Source organism: Cavia porcellus, unplaced genomic scaffold (assembly GCF_034190915.1).
Source record: "Cavia porcellus strain 051 isolate PalLab524CR breed Dunkin Hartley unplaced genomic scaffold, mCavPor4.1 scaffold_38, whole genome shotgun sequence".
Taxonomy (NCBI): domain Eukaryota; kingdom Metazoa; phylum Chordata; class Mammalia; order Rodentia; family Caviidae; genus Cavia; species Cavia porcellus.
This window is the reverse complement of record NW_026947521.1, coordinates 9,942,898-9,955,557: the sequence shown is the minus strand read 5'-3', so window position 1 is coordinate 9,955,557 and position 12,660 is coordinate 9,942,898. Positions and strand designations below refer to the sequence as shown.

The 12,660-nt window shown below is 44.3% G+C and overlaps 1 protein-coding gene across 2 annotated transcripts in view; it reads left to right on the top strand.

The window, feature by feature from the left end:
- The first annotated feature begins 10,887 nt into the window (after nt 1-10,887).
- Nucleotides 10,888-12,660, top strand: part of Nptn (neuroplastin) — a 64,985-nt gene continuing 63,212 nt past the window's right edge. For both annotated transcript variants that reach the window (XR_010045644.1, XM_003462200.5), the window contains exon 1: nt 10,888-11,218. Coding sequence is in view for 1 of the 2 variants with exons in the window: in XM_003462200.5 (XP_003462248.2) it covers nt 11,128-11,218 (91 nt within the window). In the remaining variant the exon portion in view is untranslated. The remainder of the gene's footprint in view (nt 11,219-12,660) is intronic.

The following is a 12,660-nucleotide window of genomic DNA, read 5'->3' as shown; positions in this document are numbered from 1 at the left end:
CTCTCTATTCAACTCTTCTCCTCTTTACAAAAATGCAAAAGCTTTTTAATAAAATGCGACCTCTGTTGTTGATTCTTTGTGATAGTTCCTGAGCAATCAGAGTTTTGTTTATAGTCTTTGCCTGCACCAGTGTCTTCAAGAGTTCTGCCTATTCTATCTTCCAGCAGATTTAGGATTTCTGTTTTAATATGTAGATCTTCTGTCCATTTCAGTTTTACTTTAGTGCATGGTGAAAGACATGGCTCTAGTTTTAATCTTCAGCAGGTGGAGAGCCAGTTTTTCCAGCACCATTTATTAAAGAGGCTATCTTTCTTCCAGTGAAGATATTGGCTTCTTTGTCAAAGATAAGGTGGCCCTGTAAGTTTGGAGTTTTTTCTGTATCTTCTAATCTGTTCCACTGATCCTCAATCTGTTTCTCTGCCAATACCATGCTATTTTTTTTAATCACAGTAGCTTTGTAATATAATTTCAAGTCAAGGATTGTGATGCCCCTATTTTGCCTTTGTTGAATTGCTTTTGCTATTTTAGGTCTCTTGTGTGTCCAAATGAATTTTATTGTTGTTTTCTCCAATTCTGTGAGATATGCTATTTGTATTTCTGCTGGGAGTTGCATTGTCTGTATAACAGTTCAGAAGTATGGCCATTTTCATTATATTGGTTCTTCCTACCCAAGAACAAGGTATATCTTTCTACATTCTAACAGCCTCTTCAATCTCCTTTTCAGAGTACTGTAGTTCTCAATGTAAAGGTCTTTTATGTCCTTCATCAAGTTGATTCCTAGTATTTAATTTTTGGGGGATGCTATTGTGAAAAGTGTTGTTCCCTACATTTCTCTCTCCGAGTTTGTTGTTGTGTACAGGACTGCTATCAATTTTTAAGTGTTGACTTTGTATCCAACTTTGAATTTGTTTATTAAATCTGGAAGTCTTTTGGTAGAGTTTTTGGGGTCTTAGTAGAGTATGATGTCACCTACAAATAATGATAACTGAAGTTTTTCCCTTCCATGCTTATTCCTTTTCTTGTCTAATTGCTCTGGATAATGTTTCCAGAACTCTATTGATTAAGAGCAGTGATAGTAGCCATCTTTGTCTTGTTTCTGATTTTAGAGTAAAAGCTTTCAGTTTTTGTTCACTTAGTATGATGTTGATTTTTGGATTGTCATAGATGGATTTTTATCAGATTGAGATAAAGACTACTTATTCCAATTTTCTGTGGGGTTTTGTTATGGCTTGTGTCTATATGTTACCACAAAACCTTATGTAGTCATAGGTGGGGCTTCATTAGAGGTGGCAGGATCTAGAATGTGTGATGCTGGGATTGGTTTATGGTGCAGTGCTAGGCTCAAGGGCACTAGGATTAAGAGTGTGAGTGTACTTTCCCTAAGTAGCCTGGATAAAATATGAAAGGGCTGTGGTCATCCCTTTGCTTGATTTGCTATCTCCTGCTTGCCATGAACTGTCTGTCTTCTGCAACACTTCTCTGACACCACCCTGCCTTGGAGCCAACCAGTTATGGACTGAAACCTCTACATACTGTGAGCTAAGTAAACCTTTCCTCCTTTAACTTTTGGTGTTCGGTATTTTGTCCCAGCAATGATAAAAGTAACTAACACAGGTTTTATCATAAATGAGTACTGGACTTAAAGGCTCTTTCTGCATCTGTTGAGATGGTCATATGGTTTTTGTCCTTGACTCTGTTGGTATGGTGTATTAGCCATCCCTATATCCTACGGCTGAATCCTACTTTATGATGTATAGTCTTCTTGACAATTTGCTGCATTGTTTGCCAGTATCTTATTGAGGATTTTTGCATCTATGTTCATCAGGGAGATTGGCAGGCAGTTCTCTTTTTTGGTTGGATCCTTCTCTGGTTTCAGTATCAAGGTACTGCTTGCTTCCAGGAATGAATTTGGGAGTATTGCTTCCCTTTCAGTTTAAGAGTTTGAGGAGCAACAACTTCAGTTCTTCTGTTACCAAATCTCCGAGAGTCTGTTTCTCTGCTATTCACCACTCCAGTACCTTTTTTTGGCTTGTGACACAGGGTCATGCTACATAGTTCCAGCTGGTATTGAACTCACTATGTGGACCAGGCTGGCTGTGAGTATGCAGCAGTCCTCCTGCTCAGCCTCCCGAGTGCTGAGGTTATAGATGTGTACCACCATGCCTGGCTGTTCAGTCTCTATTAAAAATTCAATTTGGTGGGGCTGGGGATTTAGCTCAGGAGGCATAAGCGCCTGCCTGGCAAGCAGGCAGTCGTGAGTTCAATCCCCGGTACTGATAAAAAGGAAAAAGACAAAAAAATTTCAATTTGGTAATCTCTGCTTATTAACTGGACTGTATAAACATGTCAATACTAACCTAACTGTATACTTTAAATATGTCAAATACATTTTGGTGAACCTTTATTTTTTCTTTTTGGTACCGGGGATTGAACTCATGACCTTGCACTTGCCAGGCAGGTGCTTATGCCACTGAGCTAAATCCCTGGCCCCCTGTTTGTAATATTTACTGATATTGTATGCTGATCACTATGTTAGAGATTGAGAAATTCAATAGTAAATGTGTCCCTGAGGAGGTCACCAAAGAGAGGGTCTTGAGTCTCACGTCTCATACATAGCTTTATACCACCAGGGAGAGAGACTGATTCTCTGTTCTAGTACTTAACCCAACATTTTCCCAGGATTCTTGGGTAATCTGGCTTGAGTCTGATGACCACCCGAAATGAAAATGAGACAGGGCCTTGAACGAATGGAGTGGTTTAGAGCCACACTGTAGATAGAGTTTTTCTTTGGAGAAAAGGTGAATTCGTAGGAGCAGTAATCAGCCACTAACCTGTGAAGTATCTGGAATGAGTTTCCCAGCCATAGGAAGATCAGCGAACTTGATAGCATCTAGGGCATTTGGACAATAGACAGTGACAAATTCTCTCCACTAAAACCAGCACCCAGAACCAAAACCTCCTTAAAATACCATGTGGCATATACCTGTAATCCCAGCAGTTTGGGAGGCTGAGGCAGGAAGACCACAAGTTGCAGCCAAACCTGGGCGACTTAGCAGTTTGGCAAGACTGTCTCTCAAACTAAAAATTAAGGGCTGAGATGTAGCTCAAGCTTCTCCCCTTGGCTTCAAATACTGCAAAAAATAGATACTCAAAAGCAAAATCTACCATATCGATCAATTTGGCTGATTCTGGTATAATTATTTCTCTATGCACCTTCAGGGATGAAAGGTGCTTCACTGTACCTGTTCCTGGTGAGATAAACATTTAGGTCAGGTTTCAAAGTGTGGTCTCCAAAGCAGCCTGTTTGGCACCCTGAGAATCGTGAAATGCAGATTCTCAGGTCACCTATTAGCTACTGAATCAGAAACTATGGAGGTGGGGCCTGTCTTTTAATAAACCTTCCTTGCGATTCTCTGCACAAATTTCAAACATCAGTGCTACTCCGTTTGCACTGATGCCTGCGCTCCATATTGGCTTGATATTGGAGTCATCTGGGGAATCTTAACACTACACCGATACTTGATTCTCCCTTCTCCCTCCAGAGACTCTGATTTAATTGTTGAGGCTTAGGGATTGGGAGTTCTAAAAGTTCCCCAGGTGTTCTATTGTGTATCAGAGCACGACTGTTCAGGACACTTAGAGCACATTAGAGAGGTTTACTCTCATAATCAGGCTGGGCCCCACTCTAGATGATCAAATTGATCCCCTTTGCCTGGGACCCAGACATTAGTGTATATCTAGCTGGTATTTTTTCCCCAGCCCCCTGAAGATTCTAATGCATAGCCACAGGGCATCACTTCATTACTGGAATAGTCAGAGCCTCCTTTTGCTTGCTTTTCCCCTTGGGCTTGGGAGTGTTTTCTGGTAAACAATTGTGGCAGAGAGACTTGAGCAGGCTTGAGCCCTGCTGTCTACAGAGAGCAGCTGTTTGGCTTGGCTTCTCTGTGATGCCCTAAATTTTCCACGGGTGGGGGGAGACTTGTGTTTTTCATGTACTACCAGTGGCTCAGACTAGACAGGTCTGCCAAATTTAGGGGCCAAGTGTTAGCACACTTGTTATCACAAGAGTAATCCTTGTTCTCCAACACCACCTTTGTAAGAGAGATATCTGGATCTCCATGCGCCTACCCTTAACCAAGGCTTACCAGCATGTTAAATATTAAACCTTTATATCTAACTCTATCCAGGAGAGAGCCTGTCTCTGCCTTTGTGTTGCTCAGCCCCGCCTCTGCATTTGTCATCAGAGGAGAGATGAGAGCTTAGGTCCTTCCTAAAAAATAAGCACCCCAAATTTCCAACCAGGAGGTGAGCCAGCCTTATGCTTACCTTAGCAGCCCCAGGATTGAGATTTTATTCAAGGAGACTGTAGGGAGCGGCATATCTCACTGTTGCTACCTTATCTCGCCCTCCTGTGGGCCTCTGCCATGTCCACCTACATTTCCCATGATCTTCATGTCTGCCTACATTACCCATAATCATCTCCTGCTTACGTACTTCCGCTTTCGCTAGTTGCCTACGCATGGTTTCCTGCTAATCTGATAAGTCCACGTCATATGAGGATATCTAAACTGACCTATCCTATAAAGCCACATTCCCTTGGACTTTATATAAGCCATGTACACTTCCTGAATAAACGAGACTTGATTGGAACTTTTCATCTTGTCTCCATCTCTCTTTCCTCTTGCGCTGCCCCCATCCTCGTTCTCTCTCCAGGCAAGATCCACGGATTGATCCACGGGCTGGATCAGGAGACTGCTTTTTCCTCAAGATTCATGCTCCCTGAAGAGGGTTACTGCAAGAGACTGTCCCCCTTGGGTGATAACTTGGCCATCCTCAGCAACTTCCTTTTAGGGTCCCAAGGATATAGTTTCAAATTCTGCCTTTATTCCCTGTCATCTTGGGGCTGGGGACAAGTCATTCTCCTTTTTGATCCTGGGTATCTTGTTTATAAAACGGGGTTGTTGTGGTAACTAAGTGAAATAATGGCATAGTGAGTGGGGAAATGCCTCCCAAACCCTGAAAAGCTGCAGCATGCAAGAGGTCATTGCAAGAAGCTCTTATTTTAGAGGAGGAGTGAGGTTGGATATGGAGACATGTAAAATTAACCATCATTTAAGGGGTGGTAGTAGTTTTCTTTTTCCTTTTCTTTTTTCTGAGACAAGGTCTTGCTGTGTAGCCCAGGCTGGTCTTGAATATCCTATGTAGAGCAGGCTGACCTCAAACTTGTGGCAGTCCTCCTGCCTCAGCCTCCCATGTGTTGGGATTATAGGTTTGTGTCACCAAACCTAGCTGCAACAGTTTTCAGTGGTGCAGAGAGGAGGAAACATTGAACACTAGTTACCTGGCAATCAGTGGCGTCCCCTTAAGTGGAATGAGAATCAGTTCTCCTTCACCACCACAGTGATACCTGTTCTTTTTGTTTCCTTCAGTTTCCACATGATACAGCACCAGCACCGAAAGCTTCAGGGGAGAGTTTCTGCTCACTTATGTTCTAACCCAAGAGATCCATCTCTTCATTCCTTGTTGCACACCTAATTCTGGAGGAAGGAACTAAACAAAATGTCATTAATAGAAAAAAAATATGGGGCTGAAAAATGACATGGTTAGGCTGACAGGCAGCTTAACTATTTGTTCAGCTTTGATATTTCCCTCCATTGATAATGGATGGTTCTGGACTAGATGTCATTATAAGAAACTACACGTTTCCTCTTAGGCGACTGAAATCTTAAGTTCTTAACCTCGTCCTTGCTCCCTGACCCTGGATTCCTCTGAAGACTAGATGCAGAGCCTTTCTTGACCACTCCTTCCACGTTGGACTCATTGAGGTATCCCTGTAACATATTCTCTGATAGCTGCTCTGTCCCCTTTTCTCATAGACCAAAGTTACAATTAAGTGAGGAGATGCATCATTTTTGTTCAATGTCTGTGCACTACAAGGTGTTCATCATTGTATTCCCAGACCTTGGCCAGAGTGGACACTGGACATCTGTAGAAGGAATAAACAGTGAATAGAGATAGCTTCTCAGAACAGGTCGGGAGCTGGGCCATGAGGCATTGACACAATCCCATCATCAGACTGCTAGAGTAGGAAAAGCCTAAACTGAGAGTCAGGATTCTCCTTTTTTTTTTTGAGATGGGGTCTCATGTAATGCAGGCTGGCCTTGAACTCACTTATATACCCCAGCTGGCCTCAGACTCAAGGCAATTCTCCTGCCTCAGCCCCCTGAGTACTGGGTTACAGGCGTGTAGCACTATGGCTGGCAGGATTCGTGTTAGACACTGAGTCATCATTCCCTCTTCATGGAGGTCTAAAGGAACCAGATGCAAGTCACATAACCACACAAAGGAATGTGAAATTCCAGGTGTGGTAAGAGCTATGAAGAAGGGTTACACAGAGTGATGTGTCTATGCAGTAGTGAAGACTGAGTTACAGAGACAGAAATGGTTTCTCTGGCCATTCTCTGGCCAGGAGATGACCTGGGTTTTTTTGTTTGCTTGTTTTGTTACTTGAGACAGGGTTTCACTATGCAGTTCAAACTGGCCTTGAACTCATTTTGTAGCCCAGGCTGGCCTCAAATTTGCAGTGATCCTCTCGCCTCAGCCTCCCAAGTGCTGGGATTATAGGTGTGGGCCACCACACCCGGCTTCATTTTTAAATTGAAGTATGGTTTCAGTGAGTTTTGACAAATGTGAACACTAGCATAACCATCACCCTTGTCACAAATTAGATTGATCACTCTAAACCATTCTCTTAGGTTTCTTCCAATCTCCTTCCCACCCCCCCAGGAAACCACTGAGATGGCTCTCTCTGCCACAGAGATTAGTTTTGTCTCCTCCAGAACTTTGTATAAATAGAATTACACACTATATACACTTTTCATGATGCATTATTTTCCTGAGATTTGTCTGTTGCTGTAAGTTCCAGTAGTTAATTGTTTTGTTCTATTCCTTCATATAAATATTCCAGTTTGTTTATCTACTCACCTTTGATGAATACCATATTCAGATTGTTTCTTGTTTTGGCACTTATGAGTACAACGGTTATGAATAGTGTTGTATAAATCATTTTGTGGACATGTGTTTTCATTTCTTTTGGGTCCTGCCGATAACACGTGTAGAACTGCTGGTCATAGATAAGATACATATTTATGCTAAACTGCCAAACCCTTTCCCAAGGTAGAGCCGTCACTTTTCAATGCATGCTAACTGTGTATGACAGTTCCAGATGTACCACATCCCACCATGTGGTATTGTCAGGTTTTAAAAATTATTAAATTCATACATAAGAAGTGGTACTTCATTTGGGTGATAATTTTCATAATAGGAATTATTGGAAGATGACATCTTCGCTAAGTGAAGAGGATGGAATCTTGGGCATTCTGGAAAAATACAACACAATCCACAGAGGCCCCCGCCAATGTAAGAAGCAGCAAAGCAATCACAATAATTGAAAGGGAATGTGATGTGGAGCGAGGTTGCAGCAGGGGTAGTAACAGCTCTGAACCACATGGTGGGATGTGGAGCAACTGGAAACACTTTCAAGGGATTGTAGGGGTAACCAGTGGTGAAAAGTTAGTAACAGCAATAAAAGTAAATGTCCTGGGCTGCAAAAAAACCCCAGGAATTTCATACAATCTTGAGAAAATAATGAGAAAGATTCACAATGACCCAATTGAATTTATGTCATCTCAGCAAAAAGTATTCAGAAAATTTGACATATAAGGTAGAAATGAGACCTTTCATATACAGTTGCAAACTTATACTTACCACATTAGAAAGAGATTCCTGGGTGAGACTGAGCACTCTTCTAAGGCCTGAAATTGTGAATTTAAAGTGAAGTCATTCTTCTTATTTATGTTGTTTTTCTCTGGTAACAATCAGCTATCCAGTGCAGGCCTCAAACCTCCTTCCTGATGGTAGTACTCAGCCAGATTGTGGTTTTCCCAGGAAAATACTGGCAGCAAGGGAATGGATATAATGATGCTTCATGTGCTCTAAACCAGGAGGGAAATGAAGAAGGGAAAACAAGAAGCTGGTGGATTTGTAGATTAGAAGTCTCAGTAAGTTTGAAGACATAGCAAATGAGGTGCTAACAGAAGGAACAGAAAGGCTAGGTAGAGTTGAACAAAATTAGAGCTCTTCTAGAGGGTGACTAAAGTGTTCAGGTGTTTGACCTTGGAAGGAATGGTTCAATTGAAGAGAAAGTTGTTGGAAATGAGAAAGTAAAAGAACTGAAAGATCAGAGTATGAACAGGTCATTAACATGTATCCTTGAAGTTCAAGGATGATGCTGGGAGTTGGAAGGGGCAGGGGAAAGATCACATTGACTGGGAAGTCAGAAGGATAGATGGTATGGTATAACTGAATGGCAAGAGCTTTCAAGTTGCAGAGATCTTTGCAAGAGGAAGAGGAAAACCATTAGTAAGTTCAAGGTCAACTCTAGGAACACCACTAGTACATCTTCTAGACTGATGCTCTTCCAATGGCCAAGTGAACCACACCAAACCTTGTCAGCCTTTCAATGGCGACGGCTTTATTACAGATATCTCCACCAGGGGGCGCTACCAACTTTGGAACATCAACCTGCAAGACAGGAGTCTCAGCCTGAGCTCTGAGGACCTCTAGGGCTCTTCTGAGGTATTGCCAGGAGCTCAGACATCCTCTGGCAAAGGAAGACTTGTGAGAATTTTTAAAACATATGTAAATCTTAACAAAACAATCTATATTTCTAAAAGAAGTTATTGAATTATTGTAAGGTTTTACTTATTCGTGTGTTTTCTAAACTACAGCTACAGCTATGATCTGGTGGGATTTAGTGATAAAAATATCACCAAAGAGTAAAAGAGTTTCTCACAATCGTATTTTTCTTAATTGGTAACATCATGAAATTTTTTTAATCCATCACTTTTGGTAAGCATGATACCCTGGAAAGAATTCAGGGTTGGAGTTAGTCGGATGATGATGCTAGCTGTAGTAACATTATTACCAACATCAGCGTGTTTAGTATGTACCAGACACTGTTTTAAACATTGCACATACATTTTGTTCTTTTTTTTTTTTTTTTTTTTTTGGTCTTGTGAGGTTGGAACTATCATTAACCCCATTTGACAGGTAAATAAGAACCAGGCCACATAACTAGACACTAGAGGTGGTGGCAGGGGTGTTTTGGAAGAACTGGAGTTGCATCCTTTGCTAACTAGGGTAGGCCTGGCAACTGCTCAGTCTCCGTAGTTTACTGTGTGGGTAAATGAGAAGGCTCAGTTTATTATGGTAACTGGAGGACCATAGCTTCATGTTGACACATACTCACCATCACAATTACTGATCATTAAGATGAAAGAATACACAACCCTGTCTATGCCAAAATGAAAGGCTTTTTTCTTGAAAACGACATCATTTCTCATAAATATGTCAATTCTCATTTTATAGGCTGCAATAAATTGCAGGCCATCCTGAATCTCAATCATGAACCTAGAAGCAGGTAAACCAGACTAACTGGCATTAACGAATAACACAAATGCTCAGAGATTTGGGCAGGTTATGTCCTTTCAATCTCAGTTTCCCTATCCACAATAAAAACCATGATCATTTCAGGAGGAACCCTAGTCACAGAGGTCAAATAGGGATGTTTGTTATGGTTATTATGAGGCAGGATGGATGCAAAAACCGAAACTACCATCAGCTGAGTGTCTTGGCCCTATGATGGTCAGCCCTTGTCAGGCTCTTTGTACAGAGCTGTCTGAGGAATGGCCTTTGTTCAGAGGGAGACACAGGTCAACCACACACCCGAGGCTTTGAACAGTACGATTTTCACTTTGACCTATAGCATAATTGTTGTCCTAACCCTTCCTAGAAACCTGTCTGGAACCCACTGGATGTTCATGTTAGCTTGGGAGACTGTAAGAGGTGCCTTCCTACAGGTTTCCCAGCTGTTTTTGAATCAAGTCAGGTTCTGAGTTTCACACCACAGAGCCTCTCCAGGATGTCCGTCATGGTTCAAGGATGTGCTAAGCAACAGAAAACTCTCTTGTCACTCTTGATCAAGCGCACTGCAGGTAGTACAAAACTCTTCAAAAAGAGCATTTCCCCAACTTTCATGCAACCAGCAGTGACCACGGGAAAATCAACATCTAGGGGGCTTTGCTGGCTCCTTTCCTGTGCACAGGTCTTTTGACCCTTCCTCAGTCCCCCTACTGGATCGGGCTACAAATTTATCCAGAGTTAGAACTGTATTTTCCGCACCGTGTTCCAACTATTCAATAGGCGCTCCTGCATTCAAAGGCTTTGAGACTTCACATTAGCGGACACAAGATGATTTCCTGTAGAATTGTATCTATGGAGATGCAATTAGGCCAGTTGAACTTCAGGTCCTGAGAGCCTGTGAAGCTAAAATAAGGCCAAAATGGGGGTGGGGCAGGGGAGCAGGCAAGGACAGGAAAGGAGAACAAGCTGGCAGGGATGCAAACGTTGAGCCGAGAAGGCACAAGGTAACAGAGGCCACAGCAGGCGACACAAGAGAGGACGGCTAGAGGCTTATGGCCAAAGTCCAGAAAGCAGAAAAGGCAGGTTTTTGATGGGGAACAATGACAGGAAAGTGTAAAAGCGGGCGTGGTGGATCAGCTCTGCAGCCAAGGCCTCGACCCACGACCGGGAGGAGAGGTGCAAGGCCTATACCGAGTTGCGAGTATCTCCTCTCTGTTGCAGGCGCTTACGCTCCTCTAAAGAGCAAAGCTGCCGCTGATTCCCCAGCGCACCCTCCCGCGCGAGTGGGCGGAGTCTCACCGCGCCCGTCACGTGGCCAGAAGTGCCTGTGGCACCTGATCTATCCTGAGTTGGGCCAATCACCGTCTGCAGGGGCGGTGACGCCTGGCCCCAGGGGCGGGAGAATATGGCCAGGCCGCGTGTTCTCGCGATGTTTGCTGCTGTCGCCCCTGTGCCGCCCACGGCCGGGAGCGAAGGTCTCGCGAGGCTTGGGCGCTGCGGCGGTTGGAGGAGGACGGGGAAGGACGGAGCCGAGCCACGGCTGCCTCCCTCGCTGACTCCCTCGCGCGCACGCCCACCCCCTCCCTCCCTCCCCTCCCTTCCCCCGCCCCGACCCATTCGCTGTTCTGTCTTGTGCTAGGGAGGATGTCGGGCTCCTCGCTCCCTAGCGCCTTGGCCCTCTCGCTGGTGCTGGTCTCTCTCTCCCTCCTCCCAGGGCCGGGCGTTGCTCAGAACGGTAAGTGAGGCGCCGGGGGCGGGCGGGGGCCAGCGGCGCCGGCGGCTGAGGGCCAGGTCTGAGGGGCAGACGCCACCCGGGGCCTGGAGGGGCGCGGGCCGCCGACCGCCGACGTGGGGGCGCTCGGTGCGACCCGCAATGGCGGGGACTGGAGCGGCTCTGGCGCCGGAGAAAGCGAGAGGAGTGGAGTAGCGGGGGCGGGCGAGGAGGGGACGCAGCTCTTGGGGGAGGTGGCGGGGGACCAGAGTCTGTGTGCTAGGCGTCGGAGGGGTGTCGTCCAGTCTTCCCGAAGTCGAGGCTCCCAGGAGCTGGCGTCGACTGGGATCCTACAAGGACCCTTAAAAATCAGGGAGAAAAGAGGGGAAGGGAGTCCCTGATGGTGAGCTGAGTACGGGAGCCCGGGGAGGGGTAGAAGATCGGGATCCTTGGGTCTGGAGGTGGAGGGAAGGTGGGCAGGAAGGTGAGGGAGTGGGTTGACTGCAGTAGGGGATCTGGAAACAAGCAGCAGTGTCTCTACTCGAGCTGGGGGAAGAGGCTGGGTTTGCCGAACAGGGTGGAGTGCTGGGCGTCCGAGGGTAGCGGAAAGGAGTTTCTAAATAAGGAGAGGAAAATGAGCAGAGGATGGAGAGAAAGGATTGAAAATGAGGTGGGGGAAATACTGGAGAAGTAAGGGTGCTTGGCTATAAGGGGGGGGGTGGAGGAGACGAAAAATAAGGGAAGAGAGTAAAATGCAAGAAGCTGGGGATGTCACGTTGGTTTGCAGTGTGAAGGGTGAGTTTGGGAAACTGCTGTAGTGGGATTGAGGGCAATTAGTAGCGGGAGGGAGACAGAGAAAGTGGATTTTGAGATGTGAAAGTTTCAAGCCCGAAGAAGAGGTGTTATTTTTGAGAAAGATGAAAGTAGTCTTTAGGATATGTACAAGGTACAGTGGAAATGAGGGAATTGAATTTTGAACCAGAGAAATGCTGGGAAGTCCGTCGAGGGGGAATTAAATGAAACATACTTATTAGAAGACAGGTGTTACAGTTCAGTTGCTGATTGTGAACGTGTTTCTTCTACTCTTGTGGAAACAGCTATTGAGGTTTAAAAATATTTTTATGTGCAAAACTATGGAGAGTCAGTACGAGAGAGTGAATCACAAATTATTTTATAATCTGTTTATTACTATGCTTAAACAATGTTAGTCTTTTTAAAAAGGAGTGAACTATATGTGATTTCAATTGAAAAAATCGGTCACTAGAATGGAGTCTTGTATGGAGAACTAGCTTAAATTGCAGAAGATTACAGTAAAAATTTATCACGGTTGAAAAAACTGTTAAATATGTGTTTGTTGTAACACATTGTACTGTTCAAATCTTATGTATACTTTATGTCCTTGGGTCATCACTGCAAGCAAGGGTCAGGAAGAAACATTTTTGTCTCTTACACTGAGTATGGAACTG